The 14,870-nt window shown below is 39.1% G+C and overlaps 1 protein-coding gene across 2 annotated transcripts in view; it reads right to left on the minus strand.

Moving 5' to 3' along the window:
• Window positions 1-11,539: 11,539 nt before the first annotated feature.
• SNX16 (sorting nexin 16) overlaps window positions 11,540-14,870 on the minus strand; it is a 29,378-nt gene continuing 26,047 nt past the window's right edge. Inside the window, exons 7-8 of one of the 2 annotated variants that reach the window (XM_027638595.1) lie at window positions 13,306-13,422; window positions 11,540-13,036 (exon numbers count right to left, since the gene is read on the minus strand). In XM_027638595.1, the coding sequence (XP_027494396.1) occupies window positions 12,931-13,036; window positions 13,306-13,422 (223 nt within the window). In that variant the 3' untranslated portion in view covers window positions 11,540-12,930. The remainder of the gene's footprint in view (window positions 13,037-13,305; window positions 13,423-14,870) is intronic. The other variant, XM_027638596.1, reaches the window with a different exon arrangement.

Below are 14,870 nucleotides of genomic sequence, written 5' to 3' on the forward strand. Positions count from 1 at the left end.
AGGCTGGGTTTTTTATGGCTGATCTAACTAACAATACTGTTACTGCCATATTACAAAACTAGTTTAAAAAACAGCAAACAAAAATTGCAATAGTTTCTAAAACCTCCAAGCGTCAATTTTTTTTCAGCATCGGTCAGAGATTTGTTTTGTTATTAGTAAGAGTTTTTATTATTTTTATTTATATTTTACCATATCTTCTGGTTTGTAAAACCTATGTGCCTCACTTACGCACAGATCTGGATTCACTGTTGAAATGAGAAAGTTAAGTAAGTCATCAGTGTCCTATACTAAAGGGTTATTTGGTTCAGACTATTTGAATATTAGCTGTTTTCAGCTTTATACATGCCCTGACTTGCAAGTTCCTTTGAGCCCAAGAGCTAACAGCTATTCCTTTGGGCATAAAGATTTAAACATCTGCCTGGAGCAACTTATGGTGTCCTAGATATTAAGAGGAGACTCTTCTGTAGGTTTTCTGAAGTGGGATAGGTTGTTTTGTTTTAACTTTGGCAAAAACATCCCATGTACTTCTATAGGTCAGCTTGAATTGCATTTTGAACTATTTCCAACTTGGTTGTAGAATTACAGTGATTGAAGAAAATGAAATGTCCAAGTTCATATAGATCCCTGCCAAACAAAACTGATTTTCACTAACCCTGTCAAAAATCCAGAAGAAATTTCTGTCTATTTTTCCTCTACCTTGTCTTTCTAGGGTGAGTCTTTACTTTCTATGGTAATACTCATCCTCAACGGAATTAGTAACACATTTTTAATGATATAATTTCAAAATAGTTCTAATTTCTGAGCATTTGGGTCTTTTCTCTTACTCAGTTCATGATTGGAAGTAATACTGGTGCATTGCACTTGAAATGCCTTTTAAACCCTGGTTAAAAGTTCTGGATTACTTGTAAAGTTGATAAGTTATTGCCCAAGTGACAGTTTTTTGCCTAAGGAACAAATGGCACTCTTGAGTGCTAAACTACCGCATATATGGGAAATCACTGTTCAAATGCCAGCCAAAAATTAAATAGGCTGCTTTGTACTTAGAAAGTTTATTAAATAAGACTGAAGCTCTATGCTAGTAGCCTGCTGTCAATCACAATGAAATACTAAAACACTGGAGTTCCTAGGGGTGTAGGAAGCAGTCCTTGATCTAGGTTTCTTATTTTCTAATGAATTTAAATTTTACTGATGATTGAACCATTTGGGGAATAGGGGGACACTTGGTTTCTGTAGATCTGTAGCAAAAGAAGACTGACCCCTTCTCCTGTGGACTTCAGCCTGTGATTTGTTGGGTGTTTAGCTTTGACAGGCTACAATAATCTTCAATGCAGTGGATTTTGGGTTAAGCATAAGGAAATGTGTGTTTCTGGACATGGCATACTTAGAACCTTTCAAGATGAGTTCCATGGATGAAACCCAAAATGTATAAACCCTGTGGAGAGATTTAGTTTATCAGGACTTTCATTATCTGTGGTGGAGTTGCTTTTGGTTTGTATCCATATGAAAGGTGAATCAAACCTTGCCACTTTACTTCAGATAAATTTCCTACTGGAAAAAATTAAGTGTGTGAATTCTGTCCTAAATTTTGGAGGTACCAGGAAAATTGTCTGGGTTTTTTGTGAGTAAAGAAGATCTGGAACTATTAAATTTTTTGTTTTAAAAACAAAACCAAAAAAGAAGGAAAGAAAGAAAGAACTGCCGTAAATTTAAAAATACATTTTCAACTTTCAGCAGGAAACCAAACACTAATAAAATGTTACTGGTTTTAATGCTTGATGAAATTCAGGATGAGATGATCCTGAAAGCAGGATTATTTTACAAAATAACAAATATTCTGAGTTACTTGAAATCCATTTGCTAATTTTTCTGGCTTGAATCCTGTTTTCAAGGTGTGCAGTCTATGCAAGTCTCTGAACTGGGTACAGAATGTATTAGCATGCACTAGTTGCGTCACTGTGCAAGGCTGGCTGTGTGCTTGTGGACACTTGTGCTTTTGCTAAATACGAGGCTGTGCCAACATAGTCCCATGGTTACTTGGAAAAACTGGCTTTTAGCATCTGTTCTTGATCAAATTAGTAGCTTACCAATACTTGGCACTTATGTAGCACTTGGCATACTTGAAGTGCTCTGCAACCTAACCAAAATAGGTCTGTTAAGCCTCCAGTTTGATACTAAAGTGACTTTCAGTCTGCTTTGGAAAATGTGGACCTGCCGTTTTTGTGTAACCATTTTCCATGTGAACACCCTTCACGGGGGAGAAAAAGTCCTAGGGAAGGTCTTCTCCTTTACAAGCCAGTGTCTGACTGCTGATCTCCAACAATGTTTTGGCCAAGTGTTGATCCTGGGAAGCTTCAGATGTCTTCAGCTTATTGATCTCAGACCAAACACTTGAGGAACAACATTTATGAAAGCTGAAGAAATGAAATTGGTCATTTGCGTGAGCTGCTCTGCAAGTCTGTGTGTAGGGGCTGGTGATTCTGGAGGACAGACTCATACCATACAGGCTAGGACACGTGTGGTTGGTAAAGCTATACTCAGAAACACTGTAGTGATGTACACAAACCAATATTCACCAGGGACTGCCAGAACCGAAGTGCTTGTTGCTATATTTCTTTGGGAGGCTGGTTTTCTTCAAAGGGAAAGGGGTTCTAGGGATTTAATTCAGCTGAGGGAGTGGCTCTTTCCTGTGTAATTTGAGATAACACTCAAACATATGTCTCACTTCATGTCAAGATAGTATTTGTTCATTATGTAAGCAGTCGAGAGTGAATAGTGTCAACATGTTACTGTAAATGTATTCTCTATTAACTGGAACATATTTTATAAGAGGACTGTGGCAGCAGATGGTGTACTATAGCTGACTTCCTTTCTTGTTCCTTATTTATTTTGAAAATGTTTACTTCTCTTAACAGGCTTGGACATTTTTAACCTGGATAGCTTTAAAAAGGTGAAAATATATTAATAAAAAGTGAAAATAATTAATATATACATGTAGTAAATAAATATTTTAGTGTCATGTTTGTGTTACATGGTTGCATTAAATTTCTTTTCCTATCAGGCAAAAGTGTAAGTACCCTCCTTACACTATCATTAGGATACAGTGCTCTTTAGAGGATATGAGAATATTCAGAAACATTTTTTTTGATGTATTGATCTTTCATTAGAATTTAAGAATTCAAGAATTTTTCCAAGGTGATTTGGTTGATAAAAACAACGAACCAATAAAAAACCCCACCCCACTGTATGCTGTGGTGTCTGGGCTGCATTCCTTCACACTTAACAGTTGCATTGTGAGAGATTCTTCTATTTTACTGTGCCCAAAATACCTCCTTCTCCCCACCTCTGACCCAAACATCTCGTCATTTTTCAGAAATATGTGTTTTGCATTTTCCAGAGCTTAGTTGAAAGGAAGAATTATGAAAATGTGAAAAAAGAAAAAAATACTATAGGCAAATATGAAGTGACACAAAAAATACATTTTTTCACACATCTCATTAGAATCTCCTTAAAGTGTGTGTGCACAGTGTCTCCCATTTTATATACACTCATTTATATTTATACATATGTATAAAGTGCTGGGGCAGTGATTTGAGACCACTGTTTGTTGTCTGGCGTTGAAAGATTTCAATTGCTTGGGCAGCTTGTGTTTGACTGTAAATCCCTAAGGTGTCACCAAATGTCCAGTGACTGCTGCAGCATATACACATGCTGGCTGTGTATATGGCTGTAGGGGGTGGAAGAATGGGTTGGGCACGCATAGGGAATATTTGCAATGAGAAAATATCACAGTTTTTCATGATGTAGAGCTTATATTATTTTAATTATGTCATTTTTTTTTTTAGAAACATAAGGAGGAAGCTTTAGTCTCAGAAATGATTTAACAGCAGGGATTAGCTTGAACATCTTAAGCAATTACAAATACTATAATTTCACATAGCTGCCCTATTTTCTCACATCTGTCCCAATTGCAGAGGCTGGCAAGACCCACTGTCATAGCACTGTTCAGTCAGGTGTATATTGTAGGAAAAATGTACCTGGTTGATGTGACTTTGATCGCAGTTTAAGTGGTTTATTGTTTTGTTATCAACATGTAATTACCTGGCCATTGCTGAACTATACACTTGGGATCAATATCTGCAATATCTGTAGATAAAGCTAGAAGGTATAGTTATGAAATGTTAATGTGTGACTAGAAATTCCCAAACAACCTTGTATAGTTAGGATGGCTGTGTCTGGCAGGGTCACCCTGGCCCCTCTGCTGCCCTGCTCCCCTCCTCTCCTGCACACTACACATTTTTATATTTTGTTTGTGTGTCTGCTTAGATGACTTTCCCTCCCTGCAACTACAGTCTTCTGGTAATTCCCGAGTTGATGTGTGATACAGTTGATTGTTGTCTTCCTCTTTGCCAAGATCAGCTTCAGGCTAAAGCCGGTTTGGAGAGGCTGGGTGAGGGACAAGCCCAAACCCTTTACACCCGTGTGCTGCCTCACCAGCCGGTGCTACCCAGGCTGTTTTTAAGGCCAGCAGGGCAGTGTAGGTACTCCCTCAGCTAGCTTTCTCAAACAGCAGGCAGCTGGTTCTCCTAGGATTGAATGGCAAGGTGTATTAAGTCGAGGATCTGTGGTTTGTGAGCTAAATTTAATAAAATAGGTGGGAGGCCAATTGGTCTGAGCTGGTGGTCTGTTTCCGTGGAGGTAATGAGTGTTGATACCTCCCACTGCTCCGACATCAGCATTCACAGATTTACTGTCTTAAGGGGCAAGGAGTGTTTTGTGGGTTCAAACAGGATTTACATGGACAAACCCCCCATCCCCATCCTGAGTTTAGCACTCTTTCATCAAAAAATAAAACATGCACTTTAGGAGGAATGTGAGTCTTCAGATATATTTCATATGTAAATATATCCCGATGTCTTAGCTTTACTTTTGTGATTGGACTCAGCTTACCCAAGGGGCTGAACTAACTGGAGGCAGCTAGGACTGCCAACATATAGGCGTATGTATGGTTGTTGTACTACCTTCCTACTGTACATACTCTATATACATATGGGGTGTTGGAGTGCCTGGTGTGCTGCTGTCGCTGCCCAGCAGCAGTGAGCTCGGTCAGCTGTGGGGCTGGGACTCTGTGGACCTCCAGGAGGAGCTCTGGATTCAGTGTACAGCACAAAACTCCAGCAGGCTGGAGACCTTCATGCAGAAGTTCACCAGCCCCCTCTTTATGCACTCATGCCATGACAAAGCTCAAAGCCTTAAATCAGTCAAAATTACCCATTTTCAAGGAACAGTTGAATACTGGTTCAGCAAATTGTGCCTTGCAGTGACTGGCTGCAGCTGAATGTCATTGCAGCAGGCTGAGGACACTGAACTGTGAACTTTCTCAGTCAATTCTCAGCCCTTGTGAGGGTTCAGAGCATGTCTGTCCTGTGGTAATGTCTGCACTACCTTGGGTTAGGTGGGAACAGGTGGTATGTGCCTATAGGGAGGTACTGCAGCTGCTGGTTTTGAGGCTGTTGAGGATGTTGATGTTTAGAATTAATCACGTTGATTTACCAAGAAGTGGGCTTATTTGGCACAGGAAGCTCAGTGTGAACTGACAGCTTCCTATGGCTGGGTTCACAGCTTCAGAAGTTCATAGTGGAACGTGGCTAGCAGACACCACCTCCCCCTTTTCAGGTTAAAACCTTCAGCTCACAATGCTTTGCAAGCTTGTCAGCAAAATGTGTCGCTTCAGTTTACTGAGCTAGGGAAAAAAAATCCTCCTGCATGAACCAAGAAGTTCTGGAAAAGGTCTGTAACAGCACTAATCTGAGAACGGATCTTATCTGTGTTGTATCAGGCACTTGTGGGTGAACACAAAGGGGTTTATTTTATAAAGAAGACAATAGGAGAAAATAATGATGAGGGAAAGTGATAACTAGTTGAGACATTAATTTATGTAGCCTGAGAATCTGTCTAGAGCACATATTGTGTCTGAATAAACTGAAATCTGAGCCAACAGCTGCTTCACCAGAGCAGAACAGAGAAGCCTCTTTGTTGAGAGATCTTGTGCTCTGACCTTTGGATGATCATGAGTCTTGTGCAACTCACGTCAATTGAAAAGTGAAAGATGCTGGTCTTTCCGTGGTTTTCTAGATTCAGAACTGAAACATGTCTCAGAGGATGCCAGTAGTGAACTGCAGCATGCTGACAGCAGAAATAGATAAAAGTTATTATTTGCACGTGTTCTGTTACTCAGGTTAACTCACAGCAAGGTTGAGTTTAATTTTTAATTGTTTAATGCTCTTTCATAACACATTACTTTGCACGTTAATTTTGCAACATTCTTAACTTATTTTTTAATTGCCCATTTAGGTAGGGACAACAAAGTCAGATCTGACTGGTGTTCTCTGCAGTTATCTCCACAAGAAACTCACTTTTCTGGTTTGCTTTTGTACACCAAAGCAGGAGCAATGCCTCTATAGGCACATCAGGATCTTACTGAATGGCTGATTTTTTTCAAAAGATTACATAGAATGAGACAGTTTTCTCATCTGCTTCTTCCAGTGCAAGTTATTATCCCTTTGGCCATATATTGCACAAACACACAAAAAATAAACTTATCAGAGCAAGAGTTTCTCTAAATGTACAAAGCGGCTGCCATAATAGGGTAGAGCTCTTTCCCCTTGCCTCTGCTCATCCGTGTAACAGGCATATTTATACTGCAAAATGAGGGGAAAAGGGAGACCCCCATCACATCACAAAAAATCCACCTCATAACCTGGTTATCAGAAATGCTAAGAATGTCTAGGAAAGGGCCACAGGAAATTTGGGAGGAGAGATGCTGTAGGTTTGCCACATGTTACAACTGCTTCGTAAGCTACCTCCTATCTATCTATCTATCTATCTATCTATCTATCTATCGAACATGCAAAGCAATAATGAGATCTGGAAAGGTCAGTGTGCAACCTTCTCCCAGTAGGCGCTTGTCAGATGAGCAATGCTTGACAAACCCACATTAACTGCCAAACAGCAAGCAGCATTTCATAGTCATTCTCAGCATTTCCATAAAACAGCTGTGGTTTTGTCTAGATGAAAAAGATGAAAAGCATTAATCCACAGGGGGTTCAGAGAGCGGAGGCTTGTTTCTCCACTGTATTAATGCAAACCTCCTAGTGTTTTCAGTTTGAACACATAGAGGAAAGGAATATTATAAAATCTAGCAGCAGCTAGTAATGTATCAGCAAGGATATTTAGACCTACTTGAAACCCAGCTGAGATATCTCAAGACAAAGTTGCTGTATTATACAGGCAACAGTCTCACCAGATCATCAAATCATCTAATTTAAACCTGCTGACAAACTTATGGGATCAGCAGCAACACTAGGACTGTACCAACTGACCGTGCTACTAGAGTGAATCATGTAATTGCTTTCTTCCTCAGTTTCCTTATTTGCAGAGCAGAAGGAAATACAATACCTACATCTCGGATACAAAATAGGGACAAATTCTGTATTTGGAGAGCACCTTTGTGATCCTCAAGTCAAAGAAGTACTGAGTATGAATCAGCAAGCCTTTAAGGTCTCCATGAAGAGCTTAAAAGGTGTAAAAAGGGGAAGGTCTCAATGAAGATTGTGTTGAAAACCAGAAAAACATAGGTTGGAGTACTGCTTCTGAAGGTTTAGCAAAGTGTTAAGATGCAGAACCTGCCAACTTCCCTTAAAACAGATGAGACTCAGCCAGAGCTGGGAGTTGACCCCAGAATCCCATTTATTACACCAGTGCTTTAGTCACATGAGCCCCAGCACCCACTGGCAGGAACACCCAAACTGAAACCCAGGGTTTCTGCACTGTGGGGGTGGATCTCTTCTCTGATGTCCCTGTCTCCCAAAGCTGAAGGGTTCAGCTCTGACTAGCAGGGACAGCACTTCTGAGGACTGAAATTATTATTCAAGTTCAGCAGTCCCACTTCCAAGCCTCCTCCTCCTCCAGAGCCATGCTGCCCTGCTTGCAGTTTGGGATCTGTACAAGCAATACCAGAATTCCAGCCTGGGCTGGATGCTCTGATATCTGTTATAAGACAGAAAAGGCACACAAACGGGGAGGGACAGGAAGACTAAGGATCTGAGTTATACACAGGACAAATGCATCACAGGCTACTTTTCTCCCTTTTGGTTGGAGGTTAAAGCTATAGAAAGAGAAGCTTTGCTAGTTGAGTCAGAACATCACTAGATTTCCTGAATTGCAATTTCAGTGTCAGGCACTGTTCTGTTGCAGAAAGACTTCATGTTAAAAATTTTAATTCTCTGTCACATCAGGCTTTCTGATTTATCCAGCTGAAGAGAATGACATTTGAGGACTCAGTCATTTACAAAGCTCCTTCAGCTGTCCTGTTACTTCTACATGAGAGTGAAAAATGCTTGTCTCGGAAACATCCCGCCCGTGCACATCCTGCATTCTGGGCAGCCTGAGTGTAACTCTGCCCGACCCTTGTTAAACAGGATCCTTCAACACCAGTATCACTTTATTTTCATGATGCTGGTAAAAACTGCAGTTCAGGGCTTTAAAATGTGCCCACCAGAAGAAAAAGGATGCTTTGTATGCGACATGGGGTCATGCTTAGACATGTCTCACGACAGCCTTTTCCTGACTCTGGAACTACCACCAGAGTGGTTCAGAATTCATCAACTCAAGGAGAAATTTCAAGAGCAACATTTTGTACTCCAGCTTAAAGCTCAAGCTATCCAACTGGAGAATGATATGTAACAGCAGTATATATTAGGCCAACAGTCACTAGTACTCTGAGATGACAAAAATTTGTATCTATTACAAGATAAGAATACATTATTCTTTTAGAGTTTAGTGTAAAGGAATGCATTTTTCCTACCTCTCCACTTCTCCAGATCTGTGCAGTTGCATCAGAAACAAAAGGTAAGTCAAACTTTGGAAGGAGATCAAAAACACTGAACAAAAGCCCTCAGCTCAGTGTCTTTCTTGCAATGCAAAACCTGAGAAGGACCAAATACAAAAGGTTGCCCTTTGGAACAAGACTGGGATAAAGGTTAGTGCAGCAAGGGGTGGCAAAGAAACACCAGTGCTATGGGAGAACCAAACCTTATAAAGAGGTTCCTGAATGGGTTATGATAACATAGAACCTACACCACTCACAACACAGAAACCAACATGTTGTGGAAATGCGATTCTGGTCAGCAAATGAGTGAATGAATTTTCACTTTCAAAGGGGAAAAAATGCTCAAGTGTAAACTATGGACAAGAAAATCCCTTTCTCCTCTGCCTTTTCCATTCTCTCTCATTTTTCCTCTAGGAGGTTAAGATCCTATGCATTAAAAATCTGTTGAAGATAATAAAAATACAGAACAACAACTGTTCTGCTCAGCCAGAGTACAAACTGTTTAAAAGAGACATCTTTTGGAGATGGCTGCATTATCAGTTCTCCAGATTCAAATAAACATGGGTATGAGCATACAGTTCGGTTACCCTAAAGCATGTCCTGTATTTTATAGGAAAATACTTAGTTTTGAATGTTGGACCTGTATAGTAAACTGAATGTTCTGATCTCTGGCACAAAGACTTAACTGAAATATAGAAAGCAATGATAGGAAGAAAGACTCCTAAGACCTGGTGTTCCATAAATGGAGTGTTTCCTACAGGATTCTTCCCTTCTTTGGTTATCTGTGGCCTTGGAGTATTTATTTATCTGACATTTCTTGAAAAAATTGATTGCAGCAGCAACTTCAGAGCATAACTCCTCCAAATTCCTCCCCCAGTGTGTAATAGAACCTGCTCTAACAGGAAAAAAACCTCTACAAACAAAATCACATAAGATTTCCTATAGAAAGTTGTTCTAGAAATGAGGGTTTTTTTCTGGCAGGACAATTGCTGCTGCTCCATAGCTACATTTCAACAAAGGAATAGGAACCACAGAGAGAAAAAAAATCAAATTATGTAGTGCTCTAATGAGATGCAGAGAGCAAAACCAGTTTGGGACAGACATACCTAGAACAGGAGCTTTCCCTGTCCTTTTTCTCTGCAACTCTAACACCCCAACCTCCTCCCCCAACACAGACAGTTAACACATAGAGGTGAGCACAACAGCCCACTGAGAAGTGAACCACGTAGGCTGCCCTCTCCTACCACTGCCTGGTGCAGTTTCATTCCCTTCCTCAACCTGGTTCAATGGCACTGTTGTACTCATAGTAACTAATGGTCATCACAGTGGGAAAAGTATGGAGTGGGAGTTTTATAAGGACTCATTCTTGATTCAGTACTAGTCAGCATCTTAATTGATTTAGGAGTATACAAATCAAAAGCAGGGAAGGGGTGTGGGCAGACTGCAAGGGCTTTGGAAGATAAAAAAATCCTTCAGGATTATTAAAAGATGTATTATTAAAGAAAATCAACCCCCCTGGAATATTAACTTGGGTATGATGTATTAAAATCTAAAACTAAGAGGAAAAAAACCCCATTGTAAATCTGTGGCTGAACTATTAAGGCAATCACCTACAACAGAAAAGAACAAGGTTACTAGCTGCAAATCTTGTATTAGTTCACTCTGCTACAATTCCAGTTGGAATGTTCCTCTGCACAACTTAGAGAATACAGACTTCTACTGTCAAATTCTTATAAATGAAACAGTTGAAACTTGGCTTCTTCCATACTAAAATTGCAGCAGTGAGTAAAAAGAGAAGGAAATGGGTGGGAAATAGTGCCAGAATAGAAGCAAGTGCACCAGAAAAAAATTCAGTATGGGAAAGACTTGGAATCAACCTTGATCAAGATGTTCAAGGCCACCCTGAACAGGCACCTCAAATTCTCCATGTCCCTTAGGGAGGTAACCATTCATTAAACAGTAACATAGGTGAAGTGATACCACATGGCTACTGAACAAGTTCACATTTTCCAACTCTGTAACTAAAAATCAAGGTCCCCTGAACAAAAATGTCTATTCATGTGATACTGAATATTTTGGGTTAGCAAAATATCTTACAAACCTTGAAATTTCCATTCCTTTGCTCTCTCATGACTAAACTGTAAATTATATTAATACTTTCTTCAGCATCTAGATTTGCAGATGTACCTGCTGTACTTCAGAAATCCTTAGCATGTATGACCCAAGTAGCTTTTCAAGATTTTAAAAACACTTATAGTTGTAAACCTAACACTATTTTAATAGGCAAGGTTCACTCTTTTAAAATATGTGGTATCTGACACAAGATTTCACGTATTTTCAATAATGTTTCAAAACTTTATTGAGTTCACTCAACCTCTATGAAGATTCATGTAGAATGTAAAAAAAAGATTAGTTCCTTTTTTATTTTAACCTCCAACAGAAGTATAGTAAATTTCCTGGTGTCTGTTACAGCATTCTCATTCATTTTCATGCAGACAATTTTTGGTACAAAAAGGACTCAGACCAAAAGCTGAGTAACTTTATGAAATCACTGAGGTAAGAAACATCTCTTTCTAACAGCGTTTTATCCTTCTGCTAGACAAGGCATTAAATGTTTTGGTCTTTTCTACAATGGAAAAAAGAAGACAGGTGTTTTGTCCATAGTTTTATTTCACCAGGAAGGTTGATACAGTTCTGCATAAAGGTCATTGTACGCACAGTCTGAAGTACAAAGCTCCCTTTGAAAACTCCAGCACAAAGACACTGCATATTGACAACATTAAACAACGATGTGGGTGGTATAGGGAAAAAAAATTAAAACAAACCAGCATTCTTCCTATTGGAAAAGCAGAATAAAACAAGGCACTTTCAGTAAATAAGTGAACAGAAACAAGCTGTATCAAAGACTCCACAGAACTGACCGAGAGCACTGTAACAAAATTCTGCAGTAATGAACAAGTAAAATACAAAAAGGCACTACATAATCCTCTCCCTGCAACTCCCCTTTCTCAACCAATTAGCCAACTGAACTTGGCACAATGGAGTCTTAATTATAAAGTGCATCTCCTGTCTTAATACATTTTGAAAAATAGGCTATACAACATAGGTACCAACATCCCCATGTGTAAAATATGTTGAAACAAAAATACATTGCAACTAGATTCAATCTAGTTATGAACTGTGCAGGAAAAAAATATGGCTTCTTTATAAGTCTTTCAATAACCTCCATATAATCTTGAATATTTTTAAACAAACATAAACGCATAAGCAATGTGGTAAGAGGTAGTGTTCTGAGTAAAAGGCAAACTTACCGATTTTATTGTTACATGGGTATATAGCAAAGGTATCCCAGATTTTCAAAGCAGCATTACTGAACAAAAAGTATTACAGCATGCTATTTTGGGATAAAAATACACAGTGTTTTGGGGGTCTCATATTAGTTCCTTCAGCAAAAATGACCAGTTTTAAAATGTCCAGCTATAATCCCATTTCGTAAGTACTCCTCTCTTGGTACTGGAAGTTTTCCTACTGCATTGCATTAAAATTTCCAGGGAAACATTCTTCAACTTCAGAATTTAAAACCAACACATTCTCCATTCTTACACATAGATGAGTCTGTTTTTACTTCAACAAGCATTAATTTATGGCTATAAGAATATGAAAACACAAATACCAACCACATGAACACATCAAACGTGTCACAACAGTGGCAACATATGACATGGGAGTTAGATGTGTTCAGTGATTTAGTGTGGAACTTGTCATTCCGCTAGGAAAGTGAGCCAAATTGTGTATGTACACTACCTAAACTTCACCTGATTTTAGCCCTTATTAGACTTCAATATATTAAATATATAAAGGCTAGATAAAAACTGAAATCAAAGCAGCACTGGGTATATTTCTTACATTAATAATTTGTAAGGATTTATGTAAACATTCAATTGTGCATTCTTGCTCTTTGCTGTAAATTCTTCACAGCTACTCTAAGCTGCTACCCACAGATACATCCCAAACATGAACCTGTAACAGCAGCTGCTGCTCATCTATTCTTCATCTGGAGTATATGCTACTTCAGCAACCTCAATTTCTGGGACAGGATTTCCAGCCAAAGAGCCACTCCAGCATGGCTCATGGTTCTCTTTGTCTGAGCTGCAATGACAGATCAATAAGCTTTGTCAAATGGGAACTAGTATGATTCTCCATAGTCATTTTATGCAGACAATCCACAAAACATTTACAACGCTTTTTCAATTTATCATATTCCAGATCTAAAATTATCTATCCTGCGGGCCTTTATGCAGCACAGGTGTGCAATAAAATGCTGAACTCCTCAGCTGTGCAGAATTTATGCAAGACCAAACACTTTATAAAATGTACTTTAAGAATAACTAAAATATAAGTAAAATAATAGTATTTACCAGCTGTCCTCACCCAGGGTACCCTGGTCTGCTTCTACTGCAGAAGACTCCACCTCACCACTGCACTCACTTTCTTCTCCTGACGTTTGACGAGTCATTTTTCCTAAAGATAAATCCCTACAAGAGATAAGAACAGAGTACCACCAATCCATAGAGCAAACATTCATCACTGAAGAACTGTTTGTTTCATTTTAACCTTTGCAGTTTCTAGGAACCTCTCAATCTCACTCCTACATGCTCCATTTCTTTTATTAGTTCAAATAGGTAGGGTCTGCACTGGGTAGCTATTTAAACAGTTTATTTGCTCCAGCTTCTTATTCCTGAACTAAACTCAGTCCTCTGAATCTCTCGGCTACCAAGACAGTTAGAGGGATGGAGCACCTCTCCTACAAGAAAAGGCTGAGAGAATTGGAATTGTTCAACCTAGAAAAGGTTTCAGGGTGACCTAATTGTAGCCTTTCAGTATCTAAAGGGAGCCTACAAGATGAAGAGAGACTATTTACAAAAGCACGTAGTGACAGTACAAGGGGGAATGGTTTAAACTGAAAGAGAGTAGGTTTAGATTAGATATTAGGAAGAAATTCTTTACTGTGAGGGTGGTGAGGCACTGGAACAGGTTGCCCACAGAAGTGGTGGATGCCCATTTCTGGAAATGTTCAAGGCCAGGTTGGATGGGGCTCTAAGCAACCTGGTCTAGTGAAAGGTGTCCCTGCCAATGGCTAGGGGGTTGGAACAAGATGATCTTTAAGGTCCTTTCCAACCCAGGTCATTCTGTGGTTCTCTGGTTGCATCACAGTTTCATAGCTTTACAAAATTCAAGTCGTAGAGGAGTGTGCATGACTTTAGGTAAAAAATTACAAGCAGAAGATCTAAACACACATCTTGCCTAAATGTCAGAAGGGGGTTATAACCAAAACGTAGTCAGAAGGAAGATAGGTAGGATGATGAAAAGATTTCTTCAATAGTTTTCCAAGTTTCTCACTGTAACTTTACAAAGTCAGATATTACGTTTCAGAACAATACGTTTTCCCATTGATGATAAAAAGACAGGTAATATTTTTTTCTTAATGGCAACACAAGGTAACAGTCTGACTAGCCTGTATATAAATGGGAATAAAGTCATGTAAATTGACCAAGGAAATCCTTTCTTCCAAAGCATTGCTCTGTGTGGAAAACATATACCAATTTAGAACTGAAAGCTGTGACTTGAATTGGAAATAAAAGCTTGTGACCCATTTTGTGTTGAAAGTGATACTACTATATGTCATCCCCTTTTTAAATTACTCTACCTACTGTTTCTATTGTTTTATTTTAATGCATGCATTTTAAGTAATACCTCAGCAGTATTCTTTAACATTATTATTGGCCAAAGCCAGCAATATATAAAGGCCTACAAGTCTCATGTCTTGTCACCTGTCCTCCCCTTCTACCTCACGCACATTTTAGGTACTTGGCCTTTAGAGTGTATAGGTATAAGATGCTTTATTCTTGCTGGGCCATCAGATAGAAATTCCACTTCAACAAGGGCAAAGACAGACACATTTCACAGAATCACAGAATATTCT

This window comes from Corapipo altera, unplaced genomic scaffold, assembly GCF_003945725.1.
Source record: "Corapipo altera isolate COAL_440 unplaced genomic scaffold, ASM394572v1 49, whole genome shotgun sequence".
NCBI classification, from domain to species: domain Eukaryota; kingdom Metazoa; phylum Chordata; class Aves; order Passeriformes; family Pipridae; genus Corapipo; species Corapipo altera.